General features: G+C 41.8%; 2 protein-coding genes across 2 annotated transcripts in view; both read right to left on the bottom strand.

The window, feature by feature from the left end:
- crtc3 (CREB regulated transcription coactivator 3) overlaps nt 1–7365 on the bottom strand; it is a 54038-nt gene extending 46673 nt beyond the window's left edge. Inside the window, exon 1 of the mRNA XM_080843943.1 lies at nt 5907–7365. Within this exon, the coding sequence (XP_080700069.1) occupies nt 5907–6038 (132 nt within the window). The 5' untranslated portion in view covers nt 6039–7365. The remainder of the gene's footprint in view (nt 1–5906) is intronic.
- A 1439-nt stretch (nt 7366–8804) lies between these two features.
- iqgap1 (IQ motif containing GTPase activating protein 1) overlaps nt 8805–18976 on the bottom strand; it is a 47906-nt gene continuing 37734 nt past the window's right edge. Inside the window, exons 24-37 of the mRNA XM_080843054.1 lie at nt 18023–18186; nt 17397–17621; nt 16970–17110; nt 16495–16579; nt 15298–15530; nt 14687–14819; nt 14406–14508; nt 13882–14017; nt 13433–13520; nt 12212–12421; nt 10937–11103; nt 10524–10643; nt 10005–10113; nt 8805–9827 (exon numbers count right to left, since the gene is read on the bottom strand). Of these exons, the coding sequence (XP_080699180.1) occupies nt 9714–9827; nt 10005–10113; nt 10524–10643; nt 10937–11103; nt 12212–12421; nt 13433–13520; nt 13882–14017; nt 14406–14508; nt 14687–14819; nt 15298–15530; nt 16495–16579; nt 16970–17110; nt 17397–17621; nt 18023–18186 (2028 nt within the window). The 3' untranslated portion in view covers nt 8805–9713. The remainder of the gene's footprint in view (nt 9828–10004; nt 10114–10523; nt 10644–10936; nt 11104–12211; nt 12422–13432; nt 13521–13881; nt 14018–14405; nt 14509–14686; nt 14820–15297; nt 15531–16494; nt 16580–16969; nt 17111–17396; nt 17622–18022; nt 18187–18976) is intronic.

The following is an 18976-nucleotide window of genomic DNA, read 5'->3' as shown; positions in this document are numbered from 1 at the left end:
GACATGGGAGCCATTATTGAAGCCTCCCGCAGTAGCCTCCGTCGGTCAAAGTATACTCAGTGTCAACACCAGCTCCACAGCCTGACAGGCTACGGAGGCCTTCAAACTGCCTTTAGGTGAACTTGCTGACTTCAGAAAGTTTCTCCTGGGTTTGGATGTGCTGTTGCCTTTTGAAGTGGTACAATCATGCAACAACAACTGAAGTAGAACCCAATGAAAAGAAAGGGGGAAAAAAATAGGATAAGTGTTTCTTAACGACCAGATGAAAAGCCATAGTTTTAAAAAACTAAAACGTCAACTGTCCTGCTATTCGTTAATTTGAACACAACACAGGATTTCTCAAAAGGCTTCATGACTGCAATCACATCCTTCAAGGTGCTGTCCAAATACCAGCCCCAGTCGTTGCAGCAAACGCCAACATCCTTAAGGGCTTGCATGTTGCCTCAGGGCTGTTATCAGAAGCCTTTGACAGACATCTACACATCCCCCTGTTCAGTTTGCATCGTGTCAGGGAGACATCTGGATGAACCATCATGTCACATAAACACACAGGCCTGCTCCATATTAACGTCCCCATGTAGACATGAGCTCACAGCGCTGCTATGCCGGTCCTCATTTACATGCTGCTACTAAATAGCAGCTCCATCAACAGCTTGCATAATCTGATGACTGCAAGGAGTGGATGACAAAAAAAAAGCCTTCAATTCAACCAAAAGTGCTGCTTGCTGGAGAAAAATGAATTTCAAATCAGTGTCTGTCTTGCCAGTCTGTCTTGTCTGTCTGTCTTGTCTGTCTGTCTGTCTTGTCTGTCTGTCTGTCTGTCTTGTCTGTCTGTCTTGTCTGTCTGTCTTGTCTGTCTGTCTTGTCTGTCTTGTCTGTCTTGTCTGTCTTGTCTGTCTTGTCTGTCTGTCTAGACTGTCTGTCTTTCTCCCTCATATATATATATCATCAGGCTGAGAGTGGCTGATTTATATTTTTATATTTTTAAAACGACTTTGGGAGGACTGTTCTGGGACAAACTCTGGGACACTGGGAGCAGGCAAACAAATGTCACCCGAACCCACAAACGTGTCGCCTGAGATTGTAGGTCAGGGTCAGTTTAAAAGATACAAAAAAAAAGGACACACACAAAAAGGACATTGAATAACAATGTAGTGTTAGCTGGACTACTGTCAGCTAACGCTACTCTCCTCCATTAGGGTGGGGACAAACAGTACGCTAACACTTGATTTGAAGGTGTGTGCATAAGACTGATGTGACTGTCGTGACATGACTCATAACAATGTCACAACACATGACATGACACCTGTCATGAACATAAAGGAGTCTTTATGACAAGTGTAATTCGCTCAATTATGTCAGTTTTAATGCAAAGTTGACGCTGTTTGCGATGCCTTTGTTATGAAAACCTTTGACATTAACTTGACATGACATGTTCATGACCGGTGTGGTCATGGTTATGATAGTGTCGTGGCAGTCTTAATGCACACCCTTTCAATTAAAGTGTTACCAAACAAACAAACAAATAAATAAATAAACAACCAAACTCAGGAAAAAAATGCTTTCTAGGGGCTAAATCATGCAAACTCTTGAAACCCAGACATGGCCTCTTTTGCCCCTGCACAGGCTGCATAGGGACTGAGTGACTTGCTCATGCATAGACATCAACACATGAACACCTTACTGAGTTACCTGGTCCACGCTGCTGCTCCTTCCTAACAGTGCACCATATCTCAGGCCTCACTGTAAGCATTGGGCTGCCAAAACCCAAACGGCTGAATGCCTCTCTAGGTCGTGGGGACGTTTCTCACTTTCGAACACACACCTGGGAGGAAGGCCTCATCACACAGTGAATGCTGCCAGGAGTCTGCTGACCACATCGCCGTATCCCAGAGATGGTTTCATAACCAGGGGCTCCCAAAGCATAAAGCTACACTGAACTGTTTAAAGGTCCCCTTTCCTTGGGGTACTGGTGACCTACAGAAGATGGATGCCGTTGAACACAAGTCAAATCTTTGGAGGTTGAAATGGAACAGCATAAGTTTAGACACAAATCAGACAAGCAACAGACACAGATTTGTTTTTACAAATGTAGCCTTGTTAAAATCCAAATACCTTTAAATGCCTAGAGATGGGCAAGTGAAGTGTCCTCAATGGTCACACATTCACAGCAGTGGGCTTACCATGTTAACCAACTACAACCAAGCAGCAATGGTACTGTAGGTCACACCAGAGTTTTGGAATGTACGACATACATTTCTATTTGGTTTAGGTGATCAATAAAGCGTAGCCATGGGATAGATCGACACATAACTAAGCCTTAACTCTGCAGCTTTTGAACTGGCTGCTGTGGTCATGGGTGCATGGGGAGTCACATATGTTTGATTCTGCATGTCATAATATATTACATACAAGCAAAACATAAGCAGCCACATGGTGTTTGCCGTGTGCGCCAAGGCTTAAAATATCAGCAAATCCCTTGCAATATAAAAAAACGGCATTGATTTGCAGGCGAAATGGGCCTTGTGAAACAGATCTGTTTCAGGTCCCAGTTTTCAAAACAAAAGCAGCATAACGTTACACAATATGCTTTGAGAGTGGAGAGGGAGTATCATACTGTTGATAACATTAATCCTACCATGGCAACAGTGGATTAACGAGGTGGCAGAAAGAGAGAGGCGTAGTGATATTAAACTGTTTTCATGAGCACTCTATTTTGGAAGTCATCACTGGAACACTGATTGTCCAACAGGATTTAAGCAATGGTCCCCTTCTGAGTCACAGTGTGCTTATACACAAACACACGCGCTCGTCACACACAAACACGTTGGCACTGAGGAGAGGTTCAATACAATGGAGAGCAAAACACTTTTCATTACTTCAGTATGGCTACCAAGGCAGTGGAGGTTAGAGGATGGAGAATTTCAACAAGCATGCCTCTCAACACCCCACCCCATCCCCAACAGTGAAAGGACGCGTCTCACACACACAAACACGTTGGCACCGAGGCGGGGCACACCTTCCAAAACCTGACAATAAGGCCAACCAATTACAGCTCTTAAAGAATAAGAGAGAGTACACAAATGTTTTGCTTTTTAAGCATGCAAACAATAAAACCCATGCAAGGAGCACACATATTGAGCCACATAATTACAGGGCAACGTTACTCATCATCGCTCCTCCTCACATTACCTCACCTCACCTTCCCAAACCAACAAAACCACACCTCTTTCCAATACTTTTGTTCTTTCTCCCTCACAAAGGCAAATTTACATTTCAATGGAAACGTTTCCATTAAGAACCCCGCTGTGTTTTGCCCGGCATCATTTTTGCATGCCGCCGTTCCTTCACCGCAAGGACGATGAGTGCCGCCCAAGCAGCTCCATAGAGCGCAGGGTAAGGTCAGAGCAAGGTCCATAGGCAGGTCAGGTTGCCTGCACCTGTGTGTGTGTGTGTGTGTGTGTGTGGGCCCAGGCATTGCTCTTTAGCAAGCCATGCTGATGCGGCACTGCAACTGGATGTTTCCTGACTAGCCCTGGTGAAGGAGGGCTTTGTGTGGCAGCAGTTGAAGAAACAGGCCAGATAGGGGCCCTGCTGAGGCCAACCTCCATGTGAAAGCTTGCTTTTATGGGGTTCATTGCCACACACACACACAGACACACACACACAGACACACAGACACACACACACACACACACACACACACACACACACACACACACCAAGTAGTGCAGAAAATTAGAACAACTATGTTGTTTTAGTGTGTGTGTTGGTGCGTGCGTGCATGCATGCATGCATGCAAGCCTGTATACGTACATGTACATGTGTGCGCGCATGCATGTGTATGCCGAAGAGACAGATGTTTTTCGCAAGTCTAGATTAAGAAATCATTGACAGATCATTCAATAAAGTCATCTAATAAAAAAGAAGCTGCCTCCAGCAGCAATGGATTAAAATAGCAAACACAAGACATAATCCAACAGCCCTTGTTGTTGCAGTGTCCTTGAGACTTGAGACAAATAGTGAAGAACATTAACAACCCAGCTACACACAACGGCGATGCAGCACCCTGGATAAAACGCAGTAATCAGTGTGATCTGGGGGGACTGTAGAAATGTCAGCGGGAGAGTCTGTCCAAGGAGGAATACATACGAGTCAAGTCCACTCAAAAGACAAGACAAAATCAGAGGTTTGAATTTGACTTTAACAGCCAGCAGAAAATTTGCAAGAATGGAATGTATATGGGAAAGCTATTTATTTTAAACAAACAAACAACAATTAAAAGAACTTCGCTGACACCACTTAGCCAATCTGCAAGTTAATGAGGCTTGGGTGAGTAGTAGAGGTCGACCGATATGGGTTTTTCTATAACCAATGCCGATGCCGATACTTAGAGGTCAGGGTTAACCGATAGCCGATATCGGCTGGCGATTATTTTTGGGCCGATTTTTAGGGCCGATATCTAAAAGTTTTACCATTAATTTGCATGCTAAAGCGTCACACTAATAAGTAGATGCACACAATTTTACTCCCCTACTAGTATCTTAAGTCTGAAGTCTGTGCCCCCGTACACACACACACAGACACACAGCCTAATACTTACAAACATCCATAATCTAGGAATCCAGAGAACCCACCCTTTTTTTGAATGTATTATTTATGTTATTAGTATTTTAGTTATTCTTTTCTTCAATGTATATACATATATGTATGTGTACAGACTATGATTTGTCTTTATTTTAGGGTTGCTGTCTGGGCCGTGGGAGGGGGGAAGGGAGAATTGTTTGTAAAACTTGAATCCGTCACATTTTATGTTTTCATGTGTTGTTACTTCAAGAAAACAATAAAAAAAAATTGAAATTTTTTTTTTTTTTTTTTAAATCGGCCGATGCCGATAGATAAAAAACTGACAAATATCGTCCCGATACATCGGCCGACCGATATATCGGTCGACCTCTAGTGAGTAGGCTTGTGCATCCTACTAGAACAGTTTATTCTACATTGGCTGCGTTTTTCTGCCACAAAATTAATGACACGGTCACTGAAAGTGGAAGTCACCAGGATCTCAAAACACAAAGACACCATTCATGAATACCCTCAACAAGTGCTCCAAACAGCCAAGAATCTTGTTCTAGTGAGATGGAATTGTGAGGAATTGAGGAAGACGGCAAGGTTTGGGCATATGACAACCCTTCATGATTTTAAGAACTGTAATCAAAATATGAATTTGAAGGGGGGTCACATATGACACAATATAACTACTACACTGAAAAATCACAATATTATGCCAGTGTCATTGTTTTGAATATAAATTTGTATTGTATTGTTCATACAGTGATTTAGGTTCAGAGGAAACATGCTTTACCAACTTTTTCTGAAAAAAAGCTAAAGACATCCTTAATCAGCCAACCGCTTATTCATCTTCACGCAAACTACAATTATATTAGTTAACTAAAATACTGGAAAATACGAGAATGCAACTTGCTAATATTAGTACAGTGGTTATTTTAATATTTGCTACAATGTTGCAAACATACAGTAAAGCCAAACACAAAGTAATTTGTTATTCAAATGCACACTACACTGCACCCCGGGGTAGAGTAAAACATTAGCCTGGACAGCGTTGTGAATTTGTGATTTAACATTTGTATTTTAAAAACAAATCCCAATCGTACCACCCACATCATGACAGCTAACCCAACTAACTAGTTTGCCAGAGAATCACAAATCGGCAGAAGGTCTAGAGACTATAGTTACTATTCACTTGCTAACGGCCATCTAACTGCAGGTCGAAAGCAGTTGACGTTCTTATTTACCTACAACATACAATTTAACCATTTCTGTAGTCATCTCAAATTGAAGTTCTGCTACACCTTGGTTAACTTTTCGGTTGCAAGTTGCCTTACCCTTGAAACGGTGAGGTCCGTCATAAGCTGCTCAAAGGCCCGTGTCTCCTCCGCTTGTTTCTGATTGTGCAGGGCTATCTTTTCGCTGAATTTCCTCGGGTTTGACCCACTCGAGCTTGGGGATCCAGACATTGTGAGGGCCGCAGAGTTAAACAACTTTACTTGATAAAAGTAGGAGTTCAGAGTTTGAGCAAAAGTCACAAGTATGACCAACTGTCCATTGTCAGGATTCTCCAAGAGATTTCTCCAAAGTTGAGCAAATGAGCAAAAGATCGTTAGGTGCTTGTTTACTTGCTGTCAAGCTTATAAAACATCAGTTAGCTAGCTAACCAGCTAGTACAACAACCAGCTCTGCTAGAAAAAACAGACTAAAACTCCAAGTATCCGAGAAGAAATATGCAGGACTAACTAACAAAGCTACTCCGGCAAAGTCAGTACTTAAAGTTAGCGATGTAGAAAAGTCCCATTCCGACCACTGATCTCCGAGACACAAAACACTTGGTAATATTAGTCTGCTAAACACAATCCAAATAGAAATACCAGCTATCTTGCTAATTGGACGACTTGTTAAGCCAGTGCAGTTTCCACGCTAACAACCCGCGTTAGCAAGGGTTCGGTAGCCAGCTAGTTTAGAGTGTGCATCGTTTTCCGTAAAACAAAGTTAACCCAATTTCGGTAAATTGATCTGATAACATAACACAACGTATGTGATGGCTATTAATGTACTATACCCAAACGTGAAGCAGTCATAGCAGTTGTTTGATAACTGACAACTTGGTTTGACAGATTCAAACAGCTAACATTAGCGTAACCTACTGTTCCGTAATACTAATCTTAGCATGGGGCTTGCTAACTGGCTAAAGTTGTACCTGCTTTCGCTAGCTATCACGCTAACTGTTAGGCAAGCTAACCTGTCATTGACAGATTTTGTTGCGCCACAGCCAGGAGAACCTCAAAACAACATTTAAGAATGTTTGTTTTTTTATATGAAATATGCACGATTTTATACGAAGAGCTATATCCGTAATAATGTTCCGACACCAAGTTCGCTGCAGTTAACGCGTCTGTATTGAAACGTAAGCAATATTAACTTTGTCAAAGATAACGTACGTGCTCCCCTAATCAACAACCACTCACGCAGTTACATCTAAGACTTTGCTCCAGAGAAACATCAATTCCCCAAACTCTGAAGTTTTCATTTCATCCTCGAGAAACGTAACGTTAAATATCCTCGTCTCCATAGATGTCGGTATTTCAACAAGTGGTTGTGCAGAGAACGCGACGCAAAAGCAAAACAAAACACTTTAAAATGCTTTATCCTAAAGCCAGCGAATGTTCTTCGACAATACTGTATAACGTCACTTTCACATTGCACCATGCGATATCATAGTCTGCAACCAGAACGAATATGCCTATGATCAAATAATCTCTCTAGAAATCTTTGACGATTATCCTTATTATTCCCGGTTCCAAGGCCATGTACTCCCTTTCAGTGTCCCCTGTAGCGTGTTCATCACTCCAGAAGTCGACAGCGATAGCACTTTTTGAAGTTCTGACTCCTCCGCTTCGTTTGTTTGGTATACTAAGATCCCTTACTCAAAGCGCAAATAGCACGAAAACAGTACCTTCCTTAAAACAGCGAAACAACTTCAAGACTGTCCTCCACAAGAGGGTGCAGGAGAGTTCTTAAAGGGACACATTCATTTGTAAAAACTCAGCATGCTTCATATTTTATGTTTATCAAATAGTCTTTGTGACCTATTATATTAGTTATACCATAGATTGCATAGATTGGTGTATAGATAGATAACTTTTGCATTTCTGTAATGACAAGCTGGACCCAGTCCCTGTTATTAATAGCTTTCATTGCAATGCTATGTATGAGCATACAATTACAATTTTGAAAGAGTTTGTATTACATTTCTCACATCCAGCTCTTACATTCTGTGGCATGAACAAAACACAAACTATTAGTATGTTTTCATATGATTTCAAATAATCTTTGACCATTTTACCTTTTGACAATTTGTTTGTCAAGAACTTCAAGCAACACTATGCAGCAGTCTGTTACTTTTTAAAGTATGTTTTTGTAGACAATTAGTTATAGTTGATGGTAGGCTACACGGTTATTTGAAGTTAATTAAGCACACCTGTCATTCCTACCAGCCCTCCAAGCTATACACTATGTAGTTTTGTCGGTCAGTACATCACCCCCGAGCCAATATCATGCTAGCAAGCTTTTATCAATACATATAAAAACATACGAGGCAAATAAAATCAGCTAAAGTAGCAAAGGTAACTAATTTAAAAGTTCACTGCATCTATTACACCTCTTGTAATGTTGTCCCATTTCCTGTTTGTTGGTTATGCCATCTTTTGTAAACCTGGTCCTTGCTATTTAGCACATAAAAACAGACAATGCACTCAATCTAACCATAACTTTTCAACTGGTCTTAGAGTTGTGTTCTCTGCCTGGTCAGATGGCAAATCTCTTATTGGAGTTCACCCCACCCCCACCCCCAAAAAAAAAAATATTTCCAGAAGAATATCCAGAACATTGCAAAAATGTGATGGGGAGTGATTTTTCTGTTTAAGCAAAGGTTTACTATTTTACCGTGTACTGGAAAAATATTTGACATCTGGCATGTGTTGATTGAAGTCCAATAAACATTCAAGTTAATACATTCACCCAATTTCAATATATTTATAACAAACTGTCAAGTGGCAACTGTAGAACTGGATATTTACACATTAAACGTGTATCTGTAATAATGCTCTATTGCAGTTGGTGGGGAAAAATCATGAAGAGAGTTCAATTTTCCCATATGCCTTTCTGTGGTTTTCCAGACACCAGTCTGAACATACATTGAAGAAAGGCCTATAGAACTGTTCTAAAACATTTATATTTTATTAAGTTTAGTAATCAACATATCTTTACAAAACTTTTTCTTTATTTCTTGCATATGTCCATGGTCCAATGCTTACATGAGCATTGTATAACTTCAATTGTGTTCAAATAAAAAAAAAAAATCACTGATAAGTCATTGATTCCCCTTTAAAATTAAACAAACAAAAAATGACGAACAAACATAAAAACAGAAAAAGCAGGACGTAAATAAAATGCAAACAGCATTGAAGAGTGCTGGGGGAAAAATCTACTTTTTCCTATGAGGTTCACTTCCAAGATGGAATGTCCGGAGTGGAACAAAGCAGAGGTTTCTGGGTAGTGGCACACTTGGAATTGGAACAGCATACATGACCCAGTGAATTTCCCAGTGAATCACTACATCTTTGGATCATTTTCACTCATCTCACAAGTTTGCACAAACCTGTTTCTTGAAATTTTTAGCATTAAGGGCAATTGTCATTCAAGGGGATTGCTGGATGTTTCCAACAGGACAAATATTCTTAAGCAAATTTTTTTTTTTTCAGTGACACACAGACAAATTAGAAAAGGGAATAACGTCCTTACATGACAATACATGGTATAAGCTCATGCAAGCATAGTTTGCAGCAAATTCCTAGCGATCTAATAAAATACATCTTGACCTTTGGACTACATTCGACACAACTGCAATACAATAATGACCAATGATATACAATACAAACATCTACCATCTGCAGCCACGGCTGTGAGCGCCAAAGAATTCTCCTTTGCGAATAAGGCACATGTGATTTTAAGGCAAAAACTTGTAGTAGTGCAGCAAACAAAAAAGGGTAAAGGGCTGTAGACCATGGAGTTTTTTGGTTGAACATGAAGGTGGAGTATTTTTTATTGAATCCATTTCATAAAGTCTCTTTCAGTCTCTATTTGCCGTAGAACTTCTTGTTAAGCAGGAAAATTAGCAGGTTGACATTGATGGTGGCTTTGTCAAACAACTTCATCACTGCAACACCTTCATACTGCAGTTGCAGAAGGTCCTGAGACACAGACACACACAGACACACAGACACACACACACACACACACACACACACACACACACACAATGTTTTAACATATTATCATAACTGACTATAATATGACATGAAAGTCTAACAGAGCAGTATGATTAAACATGACAAAACTGGAATTTGGAAAATAGAGTGTATAAATACCTGGTACTCTAACATGACCGTCTCCAAATGAACACCCATGAATTTGGCCTTAACGTCGAACACACCTACAGCCTCAGATGGGGAGATCTCAAAGATGACATTCTTGAACCTGTGGAGGTGGAGGAAAAAACAGGGCGACGAACAGGGTTTACTGTTTACTGAGATGGCAGAATACACTGAGGAATGCAGGAGTAGTACATGGTCTAAAGAGATCATAATTGCATTGAGGTTCAAAACAGCATCACAGTAAGGGTAGAGGAAAGAAGAGTTTGAGTTTGACTGAAAGACTAAATATATCAAGCCATTTGTTGCTGACAGAGTTGATGACAGACGTAAGACCAAGTTGATTATCCATTGTTATTTGGTCTGAGTGCTTTATGACTGATGAGTGAGTTGAACATTAAGGAAGCAGATCCTAGTATCAGCAAAGTGGGAAAGTGTGTCCAAGAGTGAGCATATGAATGTGTGAAAGACAGTATGATAGCATGAATGAGTGGTTAATGTAAAGAGCAAACTCACTGATTTGTCTGCAGATCATCAATCTCAATCAAGACGCCCTTCTCGTGCAGCCGTGCTGCGGTATATTTCTGAGAAACCTGCTTGCTCTTCTTGGCCTTGGTAGCGCCAGGCTTCTTGGGCCTGTAAGCAGAGGTGAGAAGCATTCCTTTTGAGTGGGTATGACGCTGCAGGTGCAGCTGGACACACTTTTCTCACTGGCAAGTGACTTCTGAGAGGAGTAGGCCTCTCCATTTGGTGTTACTCCTCAGCCTGAACACCAAAATAGCTTGTGAACGGACTTAACACATCTTTTTGAAAACTCTTGAAAATTCCCTGTAAAAATACTTAAGATACATGAATGCTGAACACTCACATCTGGCATGCCTGTTGTTAAGGCCATACCCCGGTTGACTAGAGATCTGAGGCTCACTTACTTTCCCTTGGTCGCAAGGTTGTCCATGCACGTTTTGATGTATCGGTTGTAGTAGTCACTTTGCTCATTGAAGAAGGTGGTCTTGGAGCCGAGTGCAGAGTTTGTCTGCTGCAGTTTCACCAACTCCGCCTTCCTCCGCTGACGATACCTTCTCTGGTTCCTGATATCCTACGCAAGACAACAATGGAAGAGAGGCAGACAGAGCTTTAGAAGTGTATTCACCTCAAGACGACATGAGAATGTATGTTGCTGCCAGGGACGATAATCAAACGGTACATGCGTCCTTTGGTCTGAGGGATCGTATTATTGTGAAATGGTGTAGCCTCAAGCAGACACAGGAAACTGAGGTCAGAGTTTGGCAGATATTCCCTTAATAATGTGTGTGTGTGTGTGTGTGTGTGTGTGTGTGTGCATGTGTGTATGTGTGTGTGTGCGCACGCATGTCCCAGCTCTGTAGTCTCTGTTTCGACACGCTTGAACAGAATCTCCCTTGCTCTCAGTGAAGGCTCTACGTCCCTGCCTTTAGCCTTGGCCTGCGATCAATCCAGCTCATGTAAGCAGAAACCATACCACCGGGTTCTGCTGATCCCCAACTTGAGGGGAAGGGTCCTCAGTGTTCCCAGCACTGAGATGTGTTGCTTGATTCAAGCTCTCAGATGCTGTGCTGCCGCTGCTCTTTTATGGCTGGTAATCTGATCGAGCCAAACACTTGAAACTACAGTATCCTTTCAAGCCAAGAAAGAGCTCCATTCAAATCTTGGCAGAGCACAATAAGCTGACTGTTGTTTGAAATCATTCATGTTCGAAAAGTATATTGTACAACGCGCCTCATATATTTCAATCACAAGTAAAATGCAAGAGTACTTGAATACAACTGAATGAATAAACTCTGATAACAGAGGGTAGGAGAGCAATGTATGCCAGTGTTTGCATCAAACATTCCCTGATTACACCAAATTTCCACTTCAAAGAAAACTTGTGATTCCTGAGTGCTAAGACACTATGACACAATGTTACTGAAGAAAAAACAAATGCAGGGATCTATGCCACTGAGACTAAATGGAAATCCAGAGGCCATTTTGTTTTACGCTCAGAATCCTCTGTATACTGCTTCTCTGATCCTTGAATCCAGATGATGTTATAGATCCTGTATCTATACTGTATATATATTTGCTTGAATTCATTTAGATTAATCGATTTCATATTGCTGTAACATGACACATTACTTATTCACATCAAAGTGGTGGTCACAAACTTGATCAACAAGCCTAGTTACCTTGGCAATGTCATTGATAAGGTCCTGGTAGCGGTTTTCAGGGTGCACTTTCCCAAGCTCGCCCAGCCGCTGCAGGTTGCTCTTGATCTTGTCCTTCTTGCCCTGCAGGGTGAGGCTGTCGTCCACCACGGGCTTGGCCTGCTTCATCTTCTCCGGGGTCTTGGCGTCCCGGATGGCCCTCCTCTGCATGGCTCTCTGGTATTCCACTTCCTGTGGACAGAAGACACATGGGGATAAAGGACGAGAAAGACAGAGTGGGATCGAGAGTATTCGTTTTCAAAGGAATACCACATTACCGGCTTGCCTGAAGGCAGTTTTTCAGTGCTTATGAGGCATTACCAACCATTTACATTTGTCTTTGGATGAGAGTAAAGAATTAATCCTGTTGTTGGATTCGGTAGAGCTCCCACATTTTTACAACAGCATTTTTTATGGGTGGAAATCCATCATGTTTTGGGCCTTTGACAGGAGCGGTGCTCTTGATACATGTTGAGGCTGGATTTAAACAGAGAGCTGACAAACTCGCTGTCTAATTGCCGTGCATCAGCCTCTCATCCGGAGAAACAATGAGTCCTTTGTGTGATCCCCTGAGTGAATTTGGCCTCGATGTCTGTCAAAGAGCTGCACTCAATTACATGAGTCACGCAACACTGTTGCAAGCAGTCCAGCATGGTTTACAGAGATGGATTTGTTAGCTGTGAGCTTAGAGCTAGTTCCGCAGCAAATGCAAATGGAAACATATCCTGTCTGTCCAGTTCATATTAATCTGCTGAATATAGTTCCAGTACTGCTTCATGTGGCGCTGTTAGCTGCCTTCATAGGGGCTCCGTTGGGGGTTAATTCACACTTTCAAGCATCTTTGGATGACGAGGACCACAGAAATGCATGATTAACTGTTGCTAGCTAGGTTGTGTTGAAGCCATATCTCTAGAAGCTTACAGCCTAGGACTAAACTAAATTATTATTAAAGCAATGGCACTACAAGACGAAATAAATCCTAGCAAAACTTATCTTGGGCGAGCAGAACTGCTCTATTGCATTTACCCTGTTGCTAGAATTAAATTACTACCACATTTAAACTGGCCACTGATGTTTCTGATAGATGACACCTGTATCGTGGAAGTAGAACAATTCACTCAGAGGCAATGGGTAAACTATCGCCTGTATGAAACTCAATATGTTGATGGTTATATAAGATGTGTGTTTGAAACGCATGTTCACCTGCTCAGGAGAAGGTAAAGACTCTAGGATCTCAGTCAGGGTATCTCCAGGCTGGAAACGGATTACATCCACTATCAACCGCTTGGTGCTGGAGCAAGGTAAAACAAATAGACAATCAGTCATATATACTTACAACACACACAAACCCTCAAAGACAATTACCTGCTTCTTACATGCTATACACCCATGAGGTTAGAAATGGATCAGATCCAATAGCTACCACTAAGTTACACCGACTTCACTCACCCACTCACCCACTCACCTCACTCACCCAGTCACCTCACTCACCTCACCTCACCTCACTCACCTCACCTCACCTCACTCACCTCACTGACTCACCCACTCACTTATGCCCAGTCCAGTGTGCTCTTACCAGTTAATCGCAGAGATACTAAGGCCCAGAAGTGAAGGCTGTGAGATATTAAGGCCCAGAAGTGAAGGCTGCTTACTTCAATAAGAGTGTCCTGGCATCCATCTCAGCGTTGGCCTCGGCAGGGACATCAAACTTGTTGGCGAGGGTGAGAGACACCTCCGTCTTCCCCATCACTTCCCTGGCAGGGTCATTAGGAGGGAGGGGGTTCTCTCCTGTGGGGAGAGGTTGTGAAAGAGTCGGGCTCAGTTCAGGGCATCTCAGATCATGGCGAAAGCATCCAAACAGGGACTGAGAGGGATTTCTGTACTCTGCTTAAACTGATCCCTATCTGCACACTGGGATTCATAATCTTTAAATAAAACATAACAAAAAAACACTGAAGACTGACATCAGATTACTGGTCATTATTAGAAATTGTTTTGATAAACAGATATACAGCAGGACAGTTATTAAACCCCTCAGAATTACTCAAGCACTAAAGAATCCTTTCAGTTGAGTGGGTTTCGTGTAGAACTTTCAGCTACTTTAAGCGCAACCAATAAACTCAGATGTTGATAAAAATATCCAGTTAGTCCACACCTGGCCCCATTCATTTCTCACCTATCAGTCCTTCAATGGTGGGCACCTCGCCCAAGTCCTCCAGCAGCTCATGGATGGGGTCGTTGTGCTCGGATGCAATGGCATCTTGGTGGTCCAGTAGGAGCTGAGAAGAAAAAGAACCAAGACCAGTCAAGACTATTCTTTCAACAAAGGAGGAACTGACATATTTTTGAAGCTAATATGTAGACATTTTCCACATCATAAACACCCCCCCCCCCCCCCCATGCACACATAGCTCTGAAGTAAAAGTCCTTATAAAATATCCTGAGGTGCTGACTGACCGTGTGTGTGTTGATGATTTCACCAAGGGAGATGTAGATGACCGGTTTGGTGAGGGTGACCAGGTCTGAGTACTGATCAATGTTAAACCTGTCTTCAAGTGAGGGCACATCACACGCTGCTTGGAAGAAACGTCTAGAGGCAACGTGAGGAGAAAAGAAGAAGGGACAGGATGTCTGTTAGGTCATGTGTGTGCCAACACCTTGAAAGTTTAACCTATTATAATTATAATAATAATTTAACCTATATTATAATTTTTCAAATAAATTGATAGATTCTTGATGGATATATTCTTACATTTTTCATTGATATATTTCAATGACATTTTAATTAAATGAGGACATAAATATATATCCTATATACTGTACATATATTCTTACAACGATGCAATACAAGGATATTGCCAGTAGGAACATAATCTTACAAAATCATGAGAAATAGATTTTTATATGAAAGATTCCAGCTGCTCATTCAGTTCAGTTTCCTCCGTTCATGTCTTCACAGTGGCTGTATTGTTAACTACCTGAACTTCTGGTAGGAGCTGGTGAATGGCTGTATGGTTATCTACCTGAACTTCTGGTAGGAGCTGGTGAATGGCTGTATGGTTATCTACCTGAACTTCTGGTAGGAGCTGGTGAGATACTCGTTGATGGGGTTCAGATGGGCGTTGTCGCCCAGGAACATCTTGTTGGAGGCCGCATGCTGGAGCATCTTGGCGATGGAGCCCAGGTTCCGCCTCTGGTCAGTGGTCAGCTGACTACCCGCAGACATCTCAATGATGTCAAAAGCATCAGGTGCCACGATAGCGGGATTCATGTAACGGTAGTACAGCAGGTTGCCCACAATCTGAAATACACGACACACACACTTATTATCACAATGCGGAGCATGTTGGCACAAATTCAGGATGTTAATTGAAACATCTTGTACCTAACCAGAGGCTGTGCAACTGCTAGTGTCAAGTTTCATGTTAATTCCTTTTTATACAAGGATTTTTAATGGGGACCTTAGCCTCTTATCATGAAGTAAACAAATGGTGGCTGGCTGATGAAAACAGCGACAGTCGAAGTGAGTCACTTTGCAGCTCTGGTCTAAAAGTAGATGTGAAAATGTTATCTCCTCATCAATGCCTGTGTCTGCAGGGAGTAACGGAGAAACAGAAAGCAGAAGGAATAAGAGAACAGTGGGGCAGGCCATAAAATAAGAGCTAAAGGGAGGGAGAAGGAAAGAAAAAAGAAAGAGAGAGAGAGAGAGAGCGCAAGCTCACCTTCCCTGATTGGCCAACCCAGAGTAAATATCTCCACACAACAGCAAAGGCAAAGTAGGAGAGAACTGGGGAGGAATAGGAGGGGCAAGGTAGGAAGGAAGACAAAACAGCAGTCAAGGGCACAGAAAGAGAGAGAGTGAGTGAGAAAGAGAGAAACTGGAAGAAAAAAGCCATAGAAATAGATTTGGTTATAAACTGTAAAGAGTGTCTGACACCATAGCAACAGGAAGAGAGAGTGAGAGGCAGAGAGAAAGAGCAGAAGTGACGAGGTCCGCTCCTCAAAGCTTAGTCAGGCAACACACACAACCACACACACACACACACACACACACACACACACACACACACACACACACTCTCAACACACCAGTTGTGCATAGACTTTCTTCTGCTGTTTTACCAGATAACAGATTTGTACTTTCACTCTCAAAAAAAGACATGTTCTTTTTTTTTTTTTTTTTTGAGAAAATACAATTTGCCCAGCAAGAGACCGGTGAGGGCTTCACTGAAAGGATATCGACAGCATGAACATTCCAAACACACCTTTAATAGCTCATCCTCACTGGCATCAGGGAACTTCTCACTGAGTGTGTCCTTCAAAACCTTTGCAATAAAGCGCATCCCATACCTACAGAGGACAAGACACACAGGGCTTACATTTACAGTTCCAAATCTCACACACACACACACACACACACACACACACACACACACACACACACACACACACACATACACATCAAATTACAGACACTTCTATCAATAGCAGCAAACCCTCCTATGAAATCCCCTGCTGGTTTGAATATGCAAACTCTAGCATGCCGCTGGTCATTTCCATACATTACACAATGATGATGATGGGAGCAATGAGCCTTATGAGAGTTTCCATTCGAGATAGCCATCACTGAAACAGCCCTACAGTCTCACACACACTCTTCACACACACACAGACACACACACACACACACACACACACACACAAACACAGTGATGTTCCTGCGTGCGATTACACACTCACGGGATTTTGTCGATGGAGACTACGATGGCAGACAAGAACTTGTCGGTGACGGCCCTCATGTTTTTGATGGACGCCTCGAGACGCGTGCGCACCTCCTCGTGGCCCATGGCCTGCTCTGGCGTCACGTCGTACGGTAGCTTGCTGTCCAGGAAACAGGGCCAACGGTTAGGAGGAAATTATGGGCCGTTACGAATACATATGAATGAGCTTCTTACCAGCTCATGTTTTAGTATTTACACAAATACTGGGTATACAGACATCAGCAATCCAAATTCATACAGACAAACAGTTCAAATGTATTGAACTGTAGAAAATTGAAGAAGATGGAATCTGATTCAAGTACATCAAGAAAGACGGCAGCATACACAAAAACACGCAAACACATGAACACACACACACACACACACACACACACACACACACATACCTGGCCTCTCCCGTCTGAGATTCCATCTGGTTCACCCAGCTCTTGTAAATGTCCACGGGGTCCGTCTTGATGTTTAGCGTCTTGTCGTCCATGATCTCCTTAACGACGGGTGCAAGGATCTGCCGGAGGGCGTTCTGACCCCGTGCCCCTCTGTTGAAGCTCACCACCATCTTGATGACAGTGGGGTTTCCAGTCAACATCTCTTGGATCTGATCCACCTTTGACCTGTGTCCAGACAGAGATCCATTACACACAACATCCTCCTTCTGTTGCTCTGCATGTGTCCATTCTTTTGATAAGAGAGCCAGTTTATGCTCAGAAATCCCCCCCCAGGTTTGCCATTTGGCTACTGATGTTCTTGGGTAATTGTTCAGTTTTAATACATATTCTTCGATTTCATTATGATTATATTAATTATTTTAATTTAATTTTTTAAATTTATATCATCCTATTTTTTATTTGACTTAAGGTGTTTTTGTATATTATATTTGATTATTGTGATTGATTGTTTTACCCTGTAAAGCACCTTTAGATTTCATTGCATTTTAAAGTGTGCTATATAGATAAAATATATTTATATTTTTTATTATTATTATTACTCTGATGTGGCAGCCCAGACTCCTTACTTGATCTCCTCATGCAGAGCCGTCTTAAAGAGCTTGAGGAGCAGGTATTCCTCGCGCTGGTTGGAGGCGTAGTTGTACAAGGTGAAGATCACAGAGTCCATGAACTTGGTGGACTTGTTCTGGGGCATCTGGAAGATCAGCTTGGCCAGGTAGGTTGGGTTGGTCTGGAAAAAGACAGGGATCACAATGATTGTTACAATTACCAAGATCAATTCTAACCACAAGCCATGAAAACTTAGTTCTTGATAAGTTTCATAAAGGACTTAAAGGACATATTCTGATGGACTCATCATCTGAAGACACAGGTAATAAAGAAAATAAAAGAAACAAAAAATGTATTAAATAGTACATTATATTTCTACAAAGTAGGTGATAAATCACTATGGAATGCATAACTGTGACTAACTACGACACATGATTCTCATACATTGGCCCCTATTTTGAGGATGATAACAGCTGGTGGAAAAGGGAGCGCATTCAGTTTGCATCAAAGGCACTAAGTGGGCAGCGCCAGGCTGAAGTTAATTAGTGGAAGGTTTGGTTAAAGCCGACCAATAGCATTGTTGAGCAATCCCTTTAAACTGAATGAGTCAGACTAACTTACAATGTAAGAAAATGGCTTCCTCTAGTTCCAAACAATTCAATTAATTAAAACATAATTGTAGCTTGTCGGACATGTTTTAAAATGCCCTACCACATCCCTTCAAACTGTCAGTTATACTGTTAATCAGGGCAGTGTACGTGATTTTGAGCCTGTAAATACAGACAGCATTTTGTACGAGGTGCCTCTGTAAAAAAACACACTTGATTTAAATTTGGACGCCAGCTCTTTTGAGGTAGTCACCCTGTGCAGCTATACAGAAGCTCCCAGTGCTTCTTCAATGTAGCAAAATATATAATATACATATAGGCACAGTCTCTGGACTTTTTGATTGTCTCAAGTAACTATTAGAT

Source organism: Sprattus sprattus (assembly GCF_963457725.1).
Source record: "Sprattus sprattus genome assembly, chromosome: 8".
NCBI lineage: Eukaryota > Metazoa > Chordata > Actinopteri > Clupeiformes > Clupeidae > Sprattus > Sprattus sprattus.
This window is presented reverse-complemented; position numbering and strand designations above follow the sequence as displayed.